The 12,701-nt window shown below is 38.0% G+C and overlaps 1 protein-coding gene across 2 annotated transcripts in view; it reads left to right on the forward strand.

Moving 5' to 3' along the window:
- The window catches only part of LOC113067074 (protein BANP-like), a 33,952-nt gene that overhangs the window by 16,771 nt on the left and 4,480 nt on the right, over window positions 1-12,701 (forward strand). For both annotated transcript variants that reach the window (XM_026239300.1, XM_026239301.1), the window contains exon 12: window positions 10,244-10,384. In XM_026239300.1, coding sequence (XP_026095085.1) covers window positions 10,244-10,384 — 141 coding nt within the window. The remainder of the gene's footprint in view (window positions 1-10,243; window positions 10,385-12,701) is intronic.

Here is a 12,701-nt window from a genome sequence, read left to right on the forward strand (position 1 = left end):
TATCAGAGTGTTTACACAGTAATGGAAATTCTGTCAATATTCACCCTCTTGTTTTTTTTCTTTCTTCCATAAAACCACATTTTTTGAAGAATGTCCTGGTCACTGTTTTCCATACAAACGCAATGAAAGTGAAATTGATCTTTCACATTTCAAAAAAGATTCAAGAACAACATAAAATAAACATTAAAAGTGATCCACTCATGTGAGTCATGCGTAAAGTTTTCTCAAATCAGATGATAGTTTGTATGAATCATTCAGACTGCATTTCGGATCAGATGATTCATTAAAAAGTTCAGATTCTCATGAATCAGACTTTGCTATTTCTCTAATGAACTGTACCATAAAAACACTCTGCTTCTATTTCTCACGCTGAGTTATCATATGACTTCAGAAGACTTGGAATATACGGCTTGGGTCATATGGACTAATTTTATGATGCTTTCTGTTGTTTTAAAGCATGCAAAATTGGATTAATTTTAACTGCATGCAAAAGAGCGCCCAGACCGGTTCCTCTTGTTTCAGTTTGTCGTCCACAGATTCATTAAAAGTCATAAGTTGAAAATTGAAACAACATGAGTAAATGATGTTTATTATTATTACTTTAGCAGTTATAAAATGTCCAACACAATCAAGATGGTTTATGGACTAGGGTTAGACGTATAGTTATAGTTAGGGTCTTCTCTTGTAAATTCAGGTAACAGAAAATGAGAGAGATTTCAGTGAAGCACAGAGGACATTGTGTGTTGTCCACATGGATCACTTTTTGGCAAGGTAATCACAATTTTTGCCATTGTTTCAGAATGTCTTGGACTAGAAATTGTTCATCCAAAAAGTAAAATTCTGTAATTGTTTACTCGCCCTGAAGTGGTTCTCTGTCAAACTCATACGATTTACTTTCTTCTATAAAAGACAAAAAGAGGACTTAACATTTTATGGTGTTCTTCTATTCTAATTGGTGCTTGAAAGATGCAGCCTGCACTGACCTTGTCTGGAAGATAGCGTAAGTTCCCTCTTTGCCTGGTTAAGCAGGGTATCTGAATTGCATTAAAGTTTTTACATCCCCATCTGCTCGCCATCTTCTCTCTGCCATCAAGGAGAAGAGCCCATGATTTACATGCTGTCGGTCTATAGCAGCATGCCATAACATTTAGCCCCCTTCCACCATCTAAAACAAACACGCACATAGCCGGCACATGAAAGACTTCCATAAGAGAAAGTGAAGGAGTGTTAACAGTGTGTTAAATCAGTCAGCGACCTCTTTGTGTGCTCTTATCTGATGCCTTCTCTCCTGCCCTCTGATCTGACCCCCACAACTACAGAGATCCTGACCGAAAGATAAGGGAAGAACGTGAAAAGAGGGTGAGAAGACTGAAGTCTGAGCAGATTTTGTTTTTGGTTGGTACAATTAGTTAGTTCCACACTGTGCTTTCAAATTCTTCAGACCAGACGTTGCAGATGTTTATTACCAAAACCTCTCAGGCCTTGTGTTTTCTATGAACAAGAGGTCTTTATTTACTTAATATGCTGTGCACTCAGTTGGACATCTGTATGGCGCTGCAGTCCCTTCCTTGTTCAGTTTTGAGGTAGGTAGGAAGAATGGAAGTAGGAAAGGGGAGATTTGGTTCCTTTTGGTAAGTCTAGGTGCAATAGTTGATGCTCGTATTGAATTATGCAGGAGCTTTCTGCAAGCAGAATTGATATGTGAACAGCTCTGCAGAAGTGTAGTTGTATCTTAGTAGCTTGTGGGTCCAGAGGTTGTTTGCAGCCACATACTGCCTATTTTGACAAGAAAGGTAAAGTAGCAGATCTATACAGGTGGAGCTGGGGAAAGTGGAGGGTTTCTGAAGTGATTTGTAACTGCTATAGCAAAGACTAGCCAAGTATTAGAATGTTGAGCAGCAATTTCATTGGCTGCTGATGCAAAAAGCAACCAATCAGCTACGCCACATGAATAACGATGTAATTAACCCATCTGCCTCCGCCATCTAGAGTTTCATGAAAGAACTTTGTATTTACAGAATCAGTGAATACTCTTTATAAGAGAAAGTGTCCACGAGTTATACTTTTTAACAGTTTTCGACATGAAATGCACATAAATAGTAATTAAACTGTCTAGTTTGGGCCCTGTGTTCTGAAATGGACATTGTAACTAAATCTGAATGTAATCACATTTGGAAATGTGAGTGAATCAATAACCAACCATAGCAGCTTGGTACATTGAAACAGTTTTGTTTCCCTGCAAACCTAACAAAATGTACCATTAGCAGCACTAAATGGAAGTCCTGCCCAAACTCAGATCATTGGTTGAGTCTGAAGTTGGCATGCTGGGCCGCTCAAACAAACGGCTCAGTGTTTTGAAAGTAACCTGCCGCATTTACATAGTAAGCTTTTTGGCACTATCTGCACATCTGAAAACTATGATTGGTTTCTAATCGGCTTTTATTGAATTTGGGCAAGACAAAAAATTGCTCAGGAGTTTGAATATCATTCACAAGCTGCCTTTGGGTATTCAATTGATGTAACTTTTTCCCTCTTTAAATATATAAGTATATTTAAATTGGTATGTATGAAATTATGCCCATTTGTGATCCAGAATGTCAAGTTTCCTCTATCTCAGTATTGAAACCAGATGTGTGCAGAGCTCTCATCTATTAAGTACCTGCAGTAGGATCTAAATTCTTCAGGATTTAGCTCGCAGTCCAGTTGTTGTCACAGCCTTAAGGCTTTAGTCCCAATTCAAGCTCCTAAATGAATTTACCCTTTTTACCTCCACTGGAACATGGATTTTACTTGAGTTATAAAACAAAATATGCTGAATAAAATTGTCCAAGTGATTGTTGTGTCAAAATGGAAGGGATTATATTTTCCAGCATTCTTGATGCTCTTTCCTGTCTTGGGTTGTGAACAAAGAGTTCTGGAAGCTAATGTGGCCATGGCAGTGATACAGAGGTCTTCTCATAAATAGTCCAAAGAAAATCCCTTGGTAGTCTAATGGAGAGAAGTTCTTCGTGACCTGTTGCTTGTGTTGTGGTCAGTGGACACTGTTAAATACACAAATCACATTGCTTGACAGTCCTCATTAACACTTGCAGCGCAACGGATCGTCTTCGTGAGAATCTCTCTTCTTGTTTTACCGCCAGTTGGATGCAGTGAGAACATCTGATGAACAAGATGCAGTAAAATCATCAAGTCTTCATAATTTACGTCGCTCTGAGATGCTTTCCGTTGGAAACATTGAAAACGTGGAGCAAAACCATGAGGTTTGAAGGCGGGACTGTGGGATATGCTGTAAAAGATGAGTTTGGCTACAGGAGTAGTATCTCAGTCTTCCACAGGGGTCATATTTAAGGTTGTTGTTAGCGATCTGAGCATCAGGATGTCAAGATAATTTATCTATAAGACATAGATGTCCTGTTTACTTTCAATCCAGCCTAAAAGTCAGACCATTAGTTTGAGAAACTGCAAAGCTCCACTTTCACAGAATATCCTAAAGATTTGTGGTTTATTCTGCTCGTCCACCAATTCGACCATGGGAGTCATACTTGTACAATGTGTTACGATGAGACTCAGTTTGAACTGCCAAACTGAACTATTAGTAAAAGGAGAGACTGTAAAACTGTTCCTTATTTCCTAGCCTTACTCTATGCTTTTATTTGAACATATTTCTTTCTGAGCTTGTTTCTTATTGTCCAAGCATCCTTCATTTCTTCGAAGTGTTCTTTCTTCCTAGCATCACATCGTCCATCAAGATTTTCTTACCTTACTTTTAAGCTTCCTTTCAAACTTCTTCAGAGCTTCCTCACTTTTCTACTTATCTTCCTTCCCTCCAAACTTCTTCTTTGTCTTGAGTTTCCTTGAAAAGCATCCTTCCTTTCAAGCTTCCTTCCAATCTTATTGTTCCTTTTAAACTTCCAAATCCTCCTCCTAAACTTCATTCAAACCGCATCCTTCTGTCCCTTTGAGTTTTTTCATTTGTTTCAAACTTACTTCCTACCTTCTAAGGTTCCTCATCATCCTACTGCACTTCCTTCCTGCCCTTATGCCTTCTGAGTATACTTCTGAGCATTGCTCCTTTTTAGCTTCCTTCTAAACTTCCTCACCTTCACTGCTTCATTTTTGTGTCCTAAACTTCCTTTCAAGCTTTCTTTCATACTTTCTTCCTATACCTTCTTTTTCTTAAGGGTCTTTTCTGTCAAATACTATTAGTAAGTCAGATTGGCCAGAACCAATGGTCAAAATGTTACAAATTAAAAATGTGATCAACATTTGTGATGACTAAGCTAAACCTTGCATCGCTTTAACATTACTAAGAGCATAACACGTGTGGAGGTCTAGATTGGCCACAACCAACAACCATGTGATTTTCAAACAAAGCACATTGAATAACATTATGACCTTTTCAAGATGACTGAGGTAAACGTTGTATTGCTTCAACATTGGTAATGTCATGCAATGTTTAATTATTTGGAAATGAATCTCCACTAGAAATGAAGGCTCAAGGCAATGCACGATTTGTGTGGATACAGTACTGTTGATGGTGGCTGCCCTCCAAATTAGAATTTTAAAGTTATAAAGAACGAAATAAAAAGAGAGTTTGGGGTTTAAGAAGATATAAGTGATGGCACTCCCGTAAAAGCCTAATACTTTAGCTTATAAGACCAGCTGGTTTGTGTGGAGACGTTTTTGTAAAAAAAACCCTCATCAAGCAGGAATTTGCCATTGAGCTCAAATGTCCGAAGATGTCCTCATTAGATAATGTTTGTTGTCAGGGTGAAACAGATTTTGGATACAAATTTAGACCCAATCATAACCGTTTTTTTAATTCTGAAGTTCTTCTGTCGTTTTGTTGGAGGTTTTGCAGCAGAAGTGACTCTCAGATGGTTTTAGGAGTTCACTCAGTTTGTCCAACGTCCTGTTGGCCCTCTTTCTTTCTTTCTGTCTGTCTGTCTCTCTCTCTCTCAGAACAGTTAGGCCGTCACATCTGTCCTGGCTTAGGTCTGGCCCGCTCCCGATGCTCAAGTTGTTGGACGCATGTTGAAATTGGGCGGAAGTGTTTACCTTTCCAGAGAGACTTTTTTTCCATCATACTGACAGCTCTTGAGGGTATGAGAGAACTGTACATGTTTCTGGCAGACTGATCTCTTTCATAACACCGTTTGGGACCTACATAACGAATTGTGAAGAAGCATCCAGATTTCCTGACGCTTATTAGTAGAGCTTAACCGATTTTCATTCTGTTTTCAGGGGAATTCCTGGTTTTGAAAGTCTATTATCGCTAACTGATAATCATTTGCACCGAAGATGACACTTGAACAGCTATAATGAAAAATGGGGTTTGGGAGGAACAGCGTGTTTGCATAGTTGGTTATTACGCTTCAACAAGGCCCCAAACTAAATGTTTTTTGCATTAAGCTGCTGTTGTTTTGTTCCCCGTTGTCTCTGCTCCAGTTCCTCTGTGTGTTTGCTGTCCTACTCTGCTGCTGGAAGCATTACTACATAGGAGAAAGATTTATTCTGGGTCCTTTTTTTTTCTTTTTAGTCCCATCAACCAGTGCTCAGACAAATTTTAAACCCTTTGTTTGGCAGCTCGCTTGTATAGAGATGGCAGATTTGAAGTTTTACTGTTTTTGAGAGAATCCCGATTGGGCACAAGGGTAGGTTAGCACATGGAGACCCTTGAGAAAAGGACATGTCAGTTTCAAATACCTTTCACTGTGAATTCAGTCCAGCCATAAACGAGAAATCAAACAGCTGGCTTGGTTATTTACTCCGTTTCCTCTGAGAGTTTGATTTACTCGCTAATGACAAACAGAAAACAGATAACTGTCTCAAACGAGCCCTTTCATTTCTGACAAAGTCAGCAGACCTCATGCGAACACAGCGGTTCAATTTCAATGCACCTTTTTCCGGCCAAGATTGGTGACACATAAGCCTTGTAACAATTCGGCAAGACCTGCAGCAACTTTTGGACGACTTCAAGAGCCAAAGAGTGTCTCCAATGTGATGCATGGTTTGAATTAGCTTGACTTTATTTGATTGTTTTGGAACCACGTTCCCATGCTCTCCCGATCGGCGTTGGAGTGGAGAGTCATTTTGAGAACAGTTGCACGGCCGGAAGTCAACCGATGAGAACGTTTTTTTTTTTTATTGCTATGCAATCACAGGATTCTCCCAGCATCATAAAACTCTCAATCTGTTAAGTCGCACAGCTGAGCATACAAAACAAAGCTCACAGTTTTAAAATTCCTGTTGTTGTAGCCGTATTTGCTTTGACAAATATTTCTCAATGGATAGATCCCCAAAATGTACATTTTAATGTGACGGATGGTTTCAAAATGTCATATGGATGCTCAGTGAGCGGTGCACTTTATTTTGATTGTTTTCATGATTTTCTGCATGAGAAAGTGTCCAAGTTTTAAGTCGGTGCCTCCTGTGTATGTCTTTGCCGTTTTCTGGTTCAAATAAATGATGAAATGAGAAATGCTAAAAGACGTCCCTCAGCTGTGAATTACTCTTGTTCCCAATAACTTCAGATGTTTGTGTGTGCATATCTCTGTGCTTGTGCATGTGTTTGTGTTTAAGACCTGCTGGGCCATTCTTCAGTTGTTCTCATGCTATTCTTTGTTTACCAGAGTAAATGGGTCAGGCAGGTGTTGATGATAAAGGAAATGGGTTAATGTTGTTTTGAAAAACTTTCATATCATTTTTCAACCAAAATGCAAATGTAATGCCTGTCATTTGGCGTGGCCATCGAGTAAAAATAATAACATATTTTCCTGACACCTTTAACACAAGTGAGTGTACACAATCATTATTTTAAAATGTTTTCAAATTTTAAAGTTAAAAGTAATTTTTAAAAAATAGCATTTATTCATAAATTTTATTAGGGTTTTGTGGAGCTGCACCACATTACTAACTTTACCTTGTCATAATGACTCATAGCAAATTTATGAGGATCTGCATGGGTCCTCTCTATGATATAATTTTGGTTTTATTTCTTTGGTTTGGTTTAGTTTCGGTTTATTTTTGTTTAGTTTTAGTTTAGTCCTTTGATTTGTTTTTGTTTTGTATATTGCTTTCCATTGGTTTTGTTTGATTTGTTCTGGTCTAGTTTTGTTTGGTTGTTATTTGGTTTGTTTCGTTTTGGTTTTGGTTTGGTTTAGTTTTGGTTTATTTCGTTTTGGTTTATTTTTTATTTCATTTTTATTTTTTTACTTTTTTTTAATGCATGTTAATCACACCACATGACTTTTCAAGATAATTTTTCTTTTTCCCCTCTCTCTCTCTCTTTTTTTTTATTAGGCTTTTTTCTTCATTATGATAGCAGGATGCCCATCTCAAAATTTTCTAAACATGCTCATCATACAGCTGTAGTCAAGTCATTATGTATGAATTGCATTTTTTGAATAATGTTTCATCCCATTTAACAACCCAACATCGTAAACACTAATTATTACCCCATGATTTGACTGGCAGCATCATTTTCGGAAAAAGTAGTTGTGGCGAAATTGCCATTTTTTCTTCATGCCGTTGGGGACATGGTGGGCATTGCATTGGTTCTGTATGACCTCTAAGCATGCCTCTGACTCATGACTTCAAAGTCATCATCTGCACTTGAATCCGGGATGGGGGCAGAGGCGAACTGGATCTGAAATTGGGGTTATTGTGGGATTTTTGTTCAGTTTCTTTCTCCTAATTGGGAGTGCATGACAGTTCTGTTCCCACTCGAGGAGACTCGGGATTTGATTGTTTATGCCCACACTGGTGCGGAGAAGTGTCACAACATGGAGTCGCCGAAGAGCTATAATGATTAACGATTAGTGTTTAGTCTGAAGTTCACGTTTCATTTAAATTCTGTCCCACATTGCCGTTTTGAATAAACACCATGCATGTGGAAATGGTCAACTGCTGCAGTCAAGAAATTACTGACTCACAGTTCAGGTTGAAGACTAGCGTCAGTAATTGAAGAGAAGCCGGTGGATCCAAAACTATTGTGACCACATCAGAGCGCCTTTAGTGGTCAGATGATGTGTAATCAGTGATGGGTTTGGGTTTGCTTTGTGGCAATCGAACACAATGTGTGAGAGTATGCGATCATGCATGAGCATGCAAGTGATTTTGCTTTTATGTGCCTGTTTTGCAATGAGTTGGAACGGGATGGAGATGTGTTTGTGATAGTTCAGCTGGAGACTAGGCCTTCCACGGGGCTGTTAAGATGAGTGCCTTGATGTGTCACACATGCACAATCAGTTTCACGTGCGTAAGGAAATGCAGTAAACACAGCTTGAAGTTTCAGACTTGGCAATCAGGCAAGTGCATTCATGATGCCGGTTTTATATTTCGTCGCATAGTTTTGCACCTTCTAATCCTGAAACAGCAAGTTGACAGTTTCTTAATGGCTTGCAAGAAACAAAATGCATTCTGACAGTCCTGATTGGTCTGTGACTATGACAATGGAAAACATTTCCTCCCTCTGGCTACGTTTGAATTGCTGAACTATCGCAGTGTGTTGAATTCGATGAAGAACCTACTTCTTGACTTCTTGATTTTTTTCCTTAACTAATCATATGGCTTCAACTCAAGTTGCTTTATGGGATAGAAGAGTGTTCCAAAGATGCACGCTTCAGGATCTCATCAGATGTTGAATGTCATCCAGATGTTGTTCGCTTACTGTATTATAAATACTTAGTACTGGACTTTCTACTCGTCTGACAATGTTTGCTTAGTGTATGCAGTGTTGGACTTTTGAACTTCCTGATCATGCGAAAAGAAGAAGAGCTGAAAAACAGGTGCACATTACTGGGGTTTATGACAGGCAGTTGAATAAACTGTAGAATGATTGGAAACATTAGCCGATTAAAGTGTAAACTCTGAGAATTGTAATTTTGTTTACACAGTGAGGTGATGGATGTGCTAATGAAAGTTAGAGAGGAACAATCAGTATGGATTGAAAGGAAGAAAGCAGTAATAGTTTTCATAATCACGGATGTGAATCATTTCCATATTAAAATCAAATTATCATCTGAAATTTTTTGAGCAAAACTTTGATCCTAGCTGATTGATCCTGTTGTAGAATACTTAGTAGAAATCTAGAAAAAACAAAAAAAGATGAGTGCTTTTTTTTTACAGTCAAAAAGCTTTTTGTAGCTATTAATGAAACCAGATTTGAGGAACAGATCTGAAATCTGAAGTGTGATTTTCAGGCCTAGGAAAAAGTAAAACTAAAAAAATACATAGAGAATAAATAAAATTAAGAAAAGTCATGAAATTTCTAAATGAACTAGTTTTTTTTTTTTCTTGTAAAGTATGTGTGATTGTTGTTTTGTGCTGGATAAAACACTTTCATGTCTTGGTCTACTTTTTTGTTAGTAGCTACTAACAAAAATTACTTTTTTTTTAATCCCAATAAAAATTGGGATTATTGTAAGTCATGAGACTGGAGATCTTTTAGCATAACATGATATCAGTCTTTATTTTTTTATTTTTTTTAAGGAATTCAAAATCCATCTATATTTATAGCACATATCTGGACAAAATATCCAGAATTAGTATTATTTTAGTATTATTTATTACCGTTTTTTTATTATAATATTTATGAACATGAAATGTTTATGAATTTACTAATTTAATAATTTTTTAAATTTCTTTTCAGCTTTCTTGCTGTATTTATTTATTTATTCAGTTCTAGTCATTTTAGTACCTCAACCTTTTTTTTTTTACATTTATCATCTAATGCTTAATTTTCTTTATTCTGTTACTGAAAATGATTTTTAATTTCAGTTTTAGTTAACTACAGCTACACTGATGCACATCTCTCAAGATAAAAGAAAATCATTTCAAAAGTAACCACATACCCATTACCCAGAAAGTTGGTGGCGTGACATTTAAACTCTGTTTAGCCGAGTGTGATTTGAAACTCATCTGGTTGTTTTGATCCTTCATCCGAAGAGTATTTGTGCTGGTAATTTAGAGAATAGCTTGCAGTGCATTTTAGTGTCTGACTCTAATTTGTCAGTCACACACCGCTCACTTGTAAGACAGCATTACTCACCGAAATTAGTCACATTGTCACTTAGGAATGATGCTCACTAAAACTATGTACCCATGTTGGGAAATTTAACAGTTGTGCTGTGTCTAGAGCACTTTCCCACAGATAAATAAGCATTCAGAATAGTTTGAACTAGCTGTTCACCAAAAAGTTAGCATAGTGTTAATATTTCTAATTTTTCTGCCCATTTCCTAGGTTTTAAGAGGACCACAGCTCATCGCAGTGGCGTCGACCGACGGGACGGGTGGGGTGGACGCATCTCCTCTCCAGGGTAACGATATTCAGGTGCAATACGTCCAGCTGGGAACGGTGACCGACCACACCGGCGCAGTACAAGTGAGATAAGCCAGAAACACACAAACACAATGTCAGCATTATCTGTGATGTACAGCCGTTTTATTTCAGGGAGGAATGTTTTCTGTCTCAAAACGACCACCACTGTCGCACAGGTGTGCGATGAATGCACCGATCTGGTCTATGGTGGGCAGCATTTCTGAGCCAACACCTCTGGGTGGCGTAGTTACCAATATGTATAATCAAACTCGCTCTCTCGCCATGTGTTCTTTCTAGAAATCGTAGGCTGTGATCTTAACCTGCTCTCCACACTCACTTTCGGCTAATCAGCAACCCAGATCAGTTTGTTTTTCCTCTGAATAATAAATTGCCTGAAGTTGTCCCTTTCCTCCCTGTCTGTTTTCAAATTTTTATCCCTCTTTTCCATCTCATGCTCTACATCAAGTTCTCAACATGCTCCAGTGCTCCTTGATGTGTGTTTTCACAATAATCACTTCCCCATGATGCCGTTACGGCGTTTCGGAGCCGCGATATGGCGTGCACGCATATTCAAACTCATTTAGAGGTTTGACAGTCATTACAGGTCACCACATTTCCCCAGCTGCACTCAACGTGTTTGATTCATGTGAGGCTCCAAGCATAGTTACAATTTGACTTGCATATTCCACATCTGCTTTAACGTTTCTGTCTTTAGAGAAGAATAAACTTATTTTAATCTGAAGCAAAGGGCAATCATTGTTAAATCTTGTGAGCAAAATTAGTGTGTCAAATTTTCAGATTTTGTGGCGAGATAAAAACAACAAAACCATGACAATACAATGATTTAAATGTAAAGGAATAGGTCACCTAAAAATAAAAGTTAGCTGTGGATGTGTTTCTTGATCAGAACAGATTTGGAGAAATTTAGCATTACAGCACTTGCTCAGCAATAGATCCTCTGCAGTGAATGGGTGCCGTCAGAATCACAATAATCTAGAAGTAATCCACACCACTCCAGTCCATCAGTTAATGTCTTGTGAGGTGAAAAGTGGCGTGTCTGCAAAAAACTAATCTATCAATTTGGAACACACCCCCTTGACATATTCAGCTTCTAACCATTGATTCTGGTTAAAATACATCCATAATCCATAATATTGCTTTCTGGAGTGAAACATACCTCTCATCTGGATCAGGAGAGACATATGCACAGATCAAGCACCGTTTACTTGGTGAAAACAGTCCAAAATGGTTCTAAACAAATGTGTTTCCAGCTCATGGAAAACCTGGAAATTAGAGTGGGATAAAATGTGATTTGTATAATAAACAAAATAATAATATAGTAAAATCTCATGGAAAGTCATGGATAAGTAATGAATTTTCATTAATGACCATGTATTAATAGTGGAAAAGCCATAGAAAATCATTAATTCAATTCAAAAGAGTAGGAACCCTGTGGAAATTGTAACCCAAGTGCAGACCGTTGCTCTTTGGCACACATTTTTGTCATTTTGCACATTATCGTTGAATACAATTGAGTGAAATGGACTATAACAAATAAATATATTGACATAATTAAAATATTTTCACTGAACGTCAAAATGCTGAGGCACAAACCAACGAGAACATCAAGCATTTCAAAGCCCTTTGTTGTGACCGTCCCTCTTACATTTTTTTAAAAACACTCATGGCACTAGCACGCACCCCCAATATGGCTTTTGTGAGCGCGGGAATGTGAGCTATTTGGTAACAGGGAGGAGGACGAGGCCTTTACCACAGTTGCCCTTTAAAGTGGTTAGGCTGGTACAACTTAAACCTCTTTAGACCATTTGGGCGCTTATGGTTTGAATCGTCTTAAAGGGCATTTCCTGCTTAAAATCAGTAATTTTTTCAATTTGCTTTATTAATGCATTGTGCATATTGTGCTCGATTATCATAGCACGTTATTTCAGAAAAAAAAAGTCTTAAAATGTTTTATATAAATATAAATTACATGCTTGCTCCGCCTCTGAAACGACTTTCCTATACTGATGACATCAGCAAGAACTCTTATTTTTCAGCCCCTCCCCCTTCTCTATACTCTGCTGTAAACAAAGGCCATAAAAACAAACAAATGCTCCCCTTCCTCTCTTTGAAGTGCATTCTTTCATCGGATGTGCTGTAACACAGCCAAATTGGTTGTACGGCTTGTTATCTGAGTGACCTGCATCTTTCTTTTCCTCTTTCTCTCTCTCATGGACACACACACTTGTGTTTTGGCCGACCTTCAAATATGTAGTGTCTCATCTTTGTCTAAGCAGGCTGTACCGAACCCCTGAAAACAAGCAGTTTGTGGGACCGTTTTGATGATTGCATCCGTACGCAGACCCCATCAGAGGGTCTT

The sequence above is a fragment of the Carassius auratus genome, chromosome 50 (genome assembly GCF_003368295.1).
Source record: "Carassius auratus strain Wakin chromosome 50, ASM336829v1, whole genome shotgun sequence".
Lineage (NCBI taxonomy): Eukaryota > Metazoa > Chordata > Actinopteri > Cypriniformes > Cyprinidae > Carassius > Carassius auratus.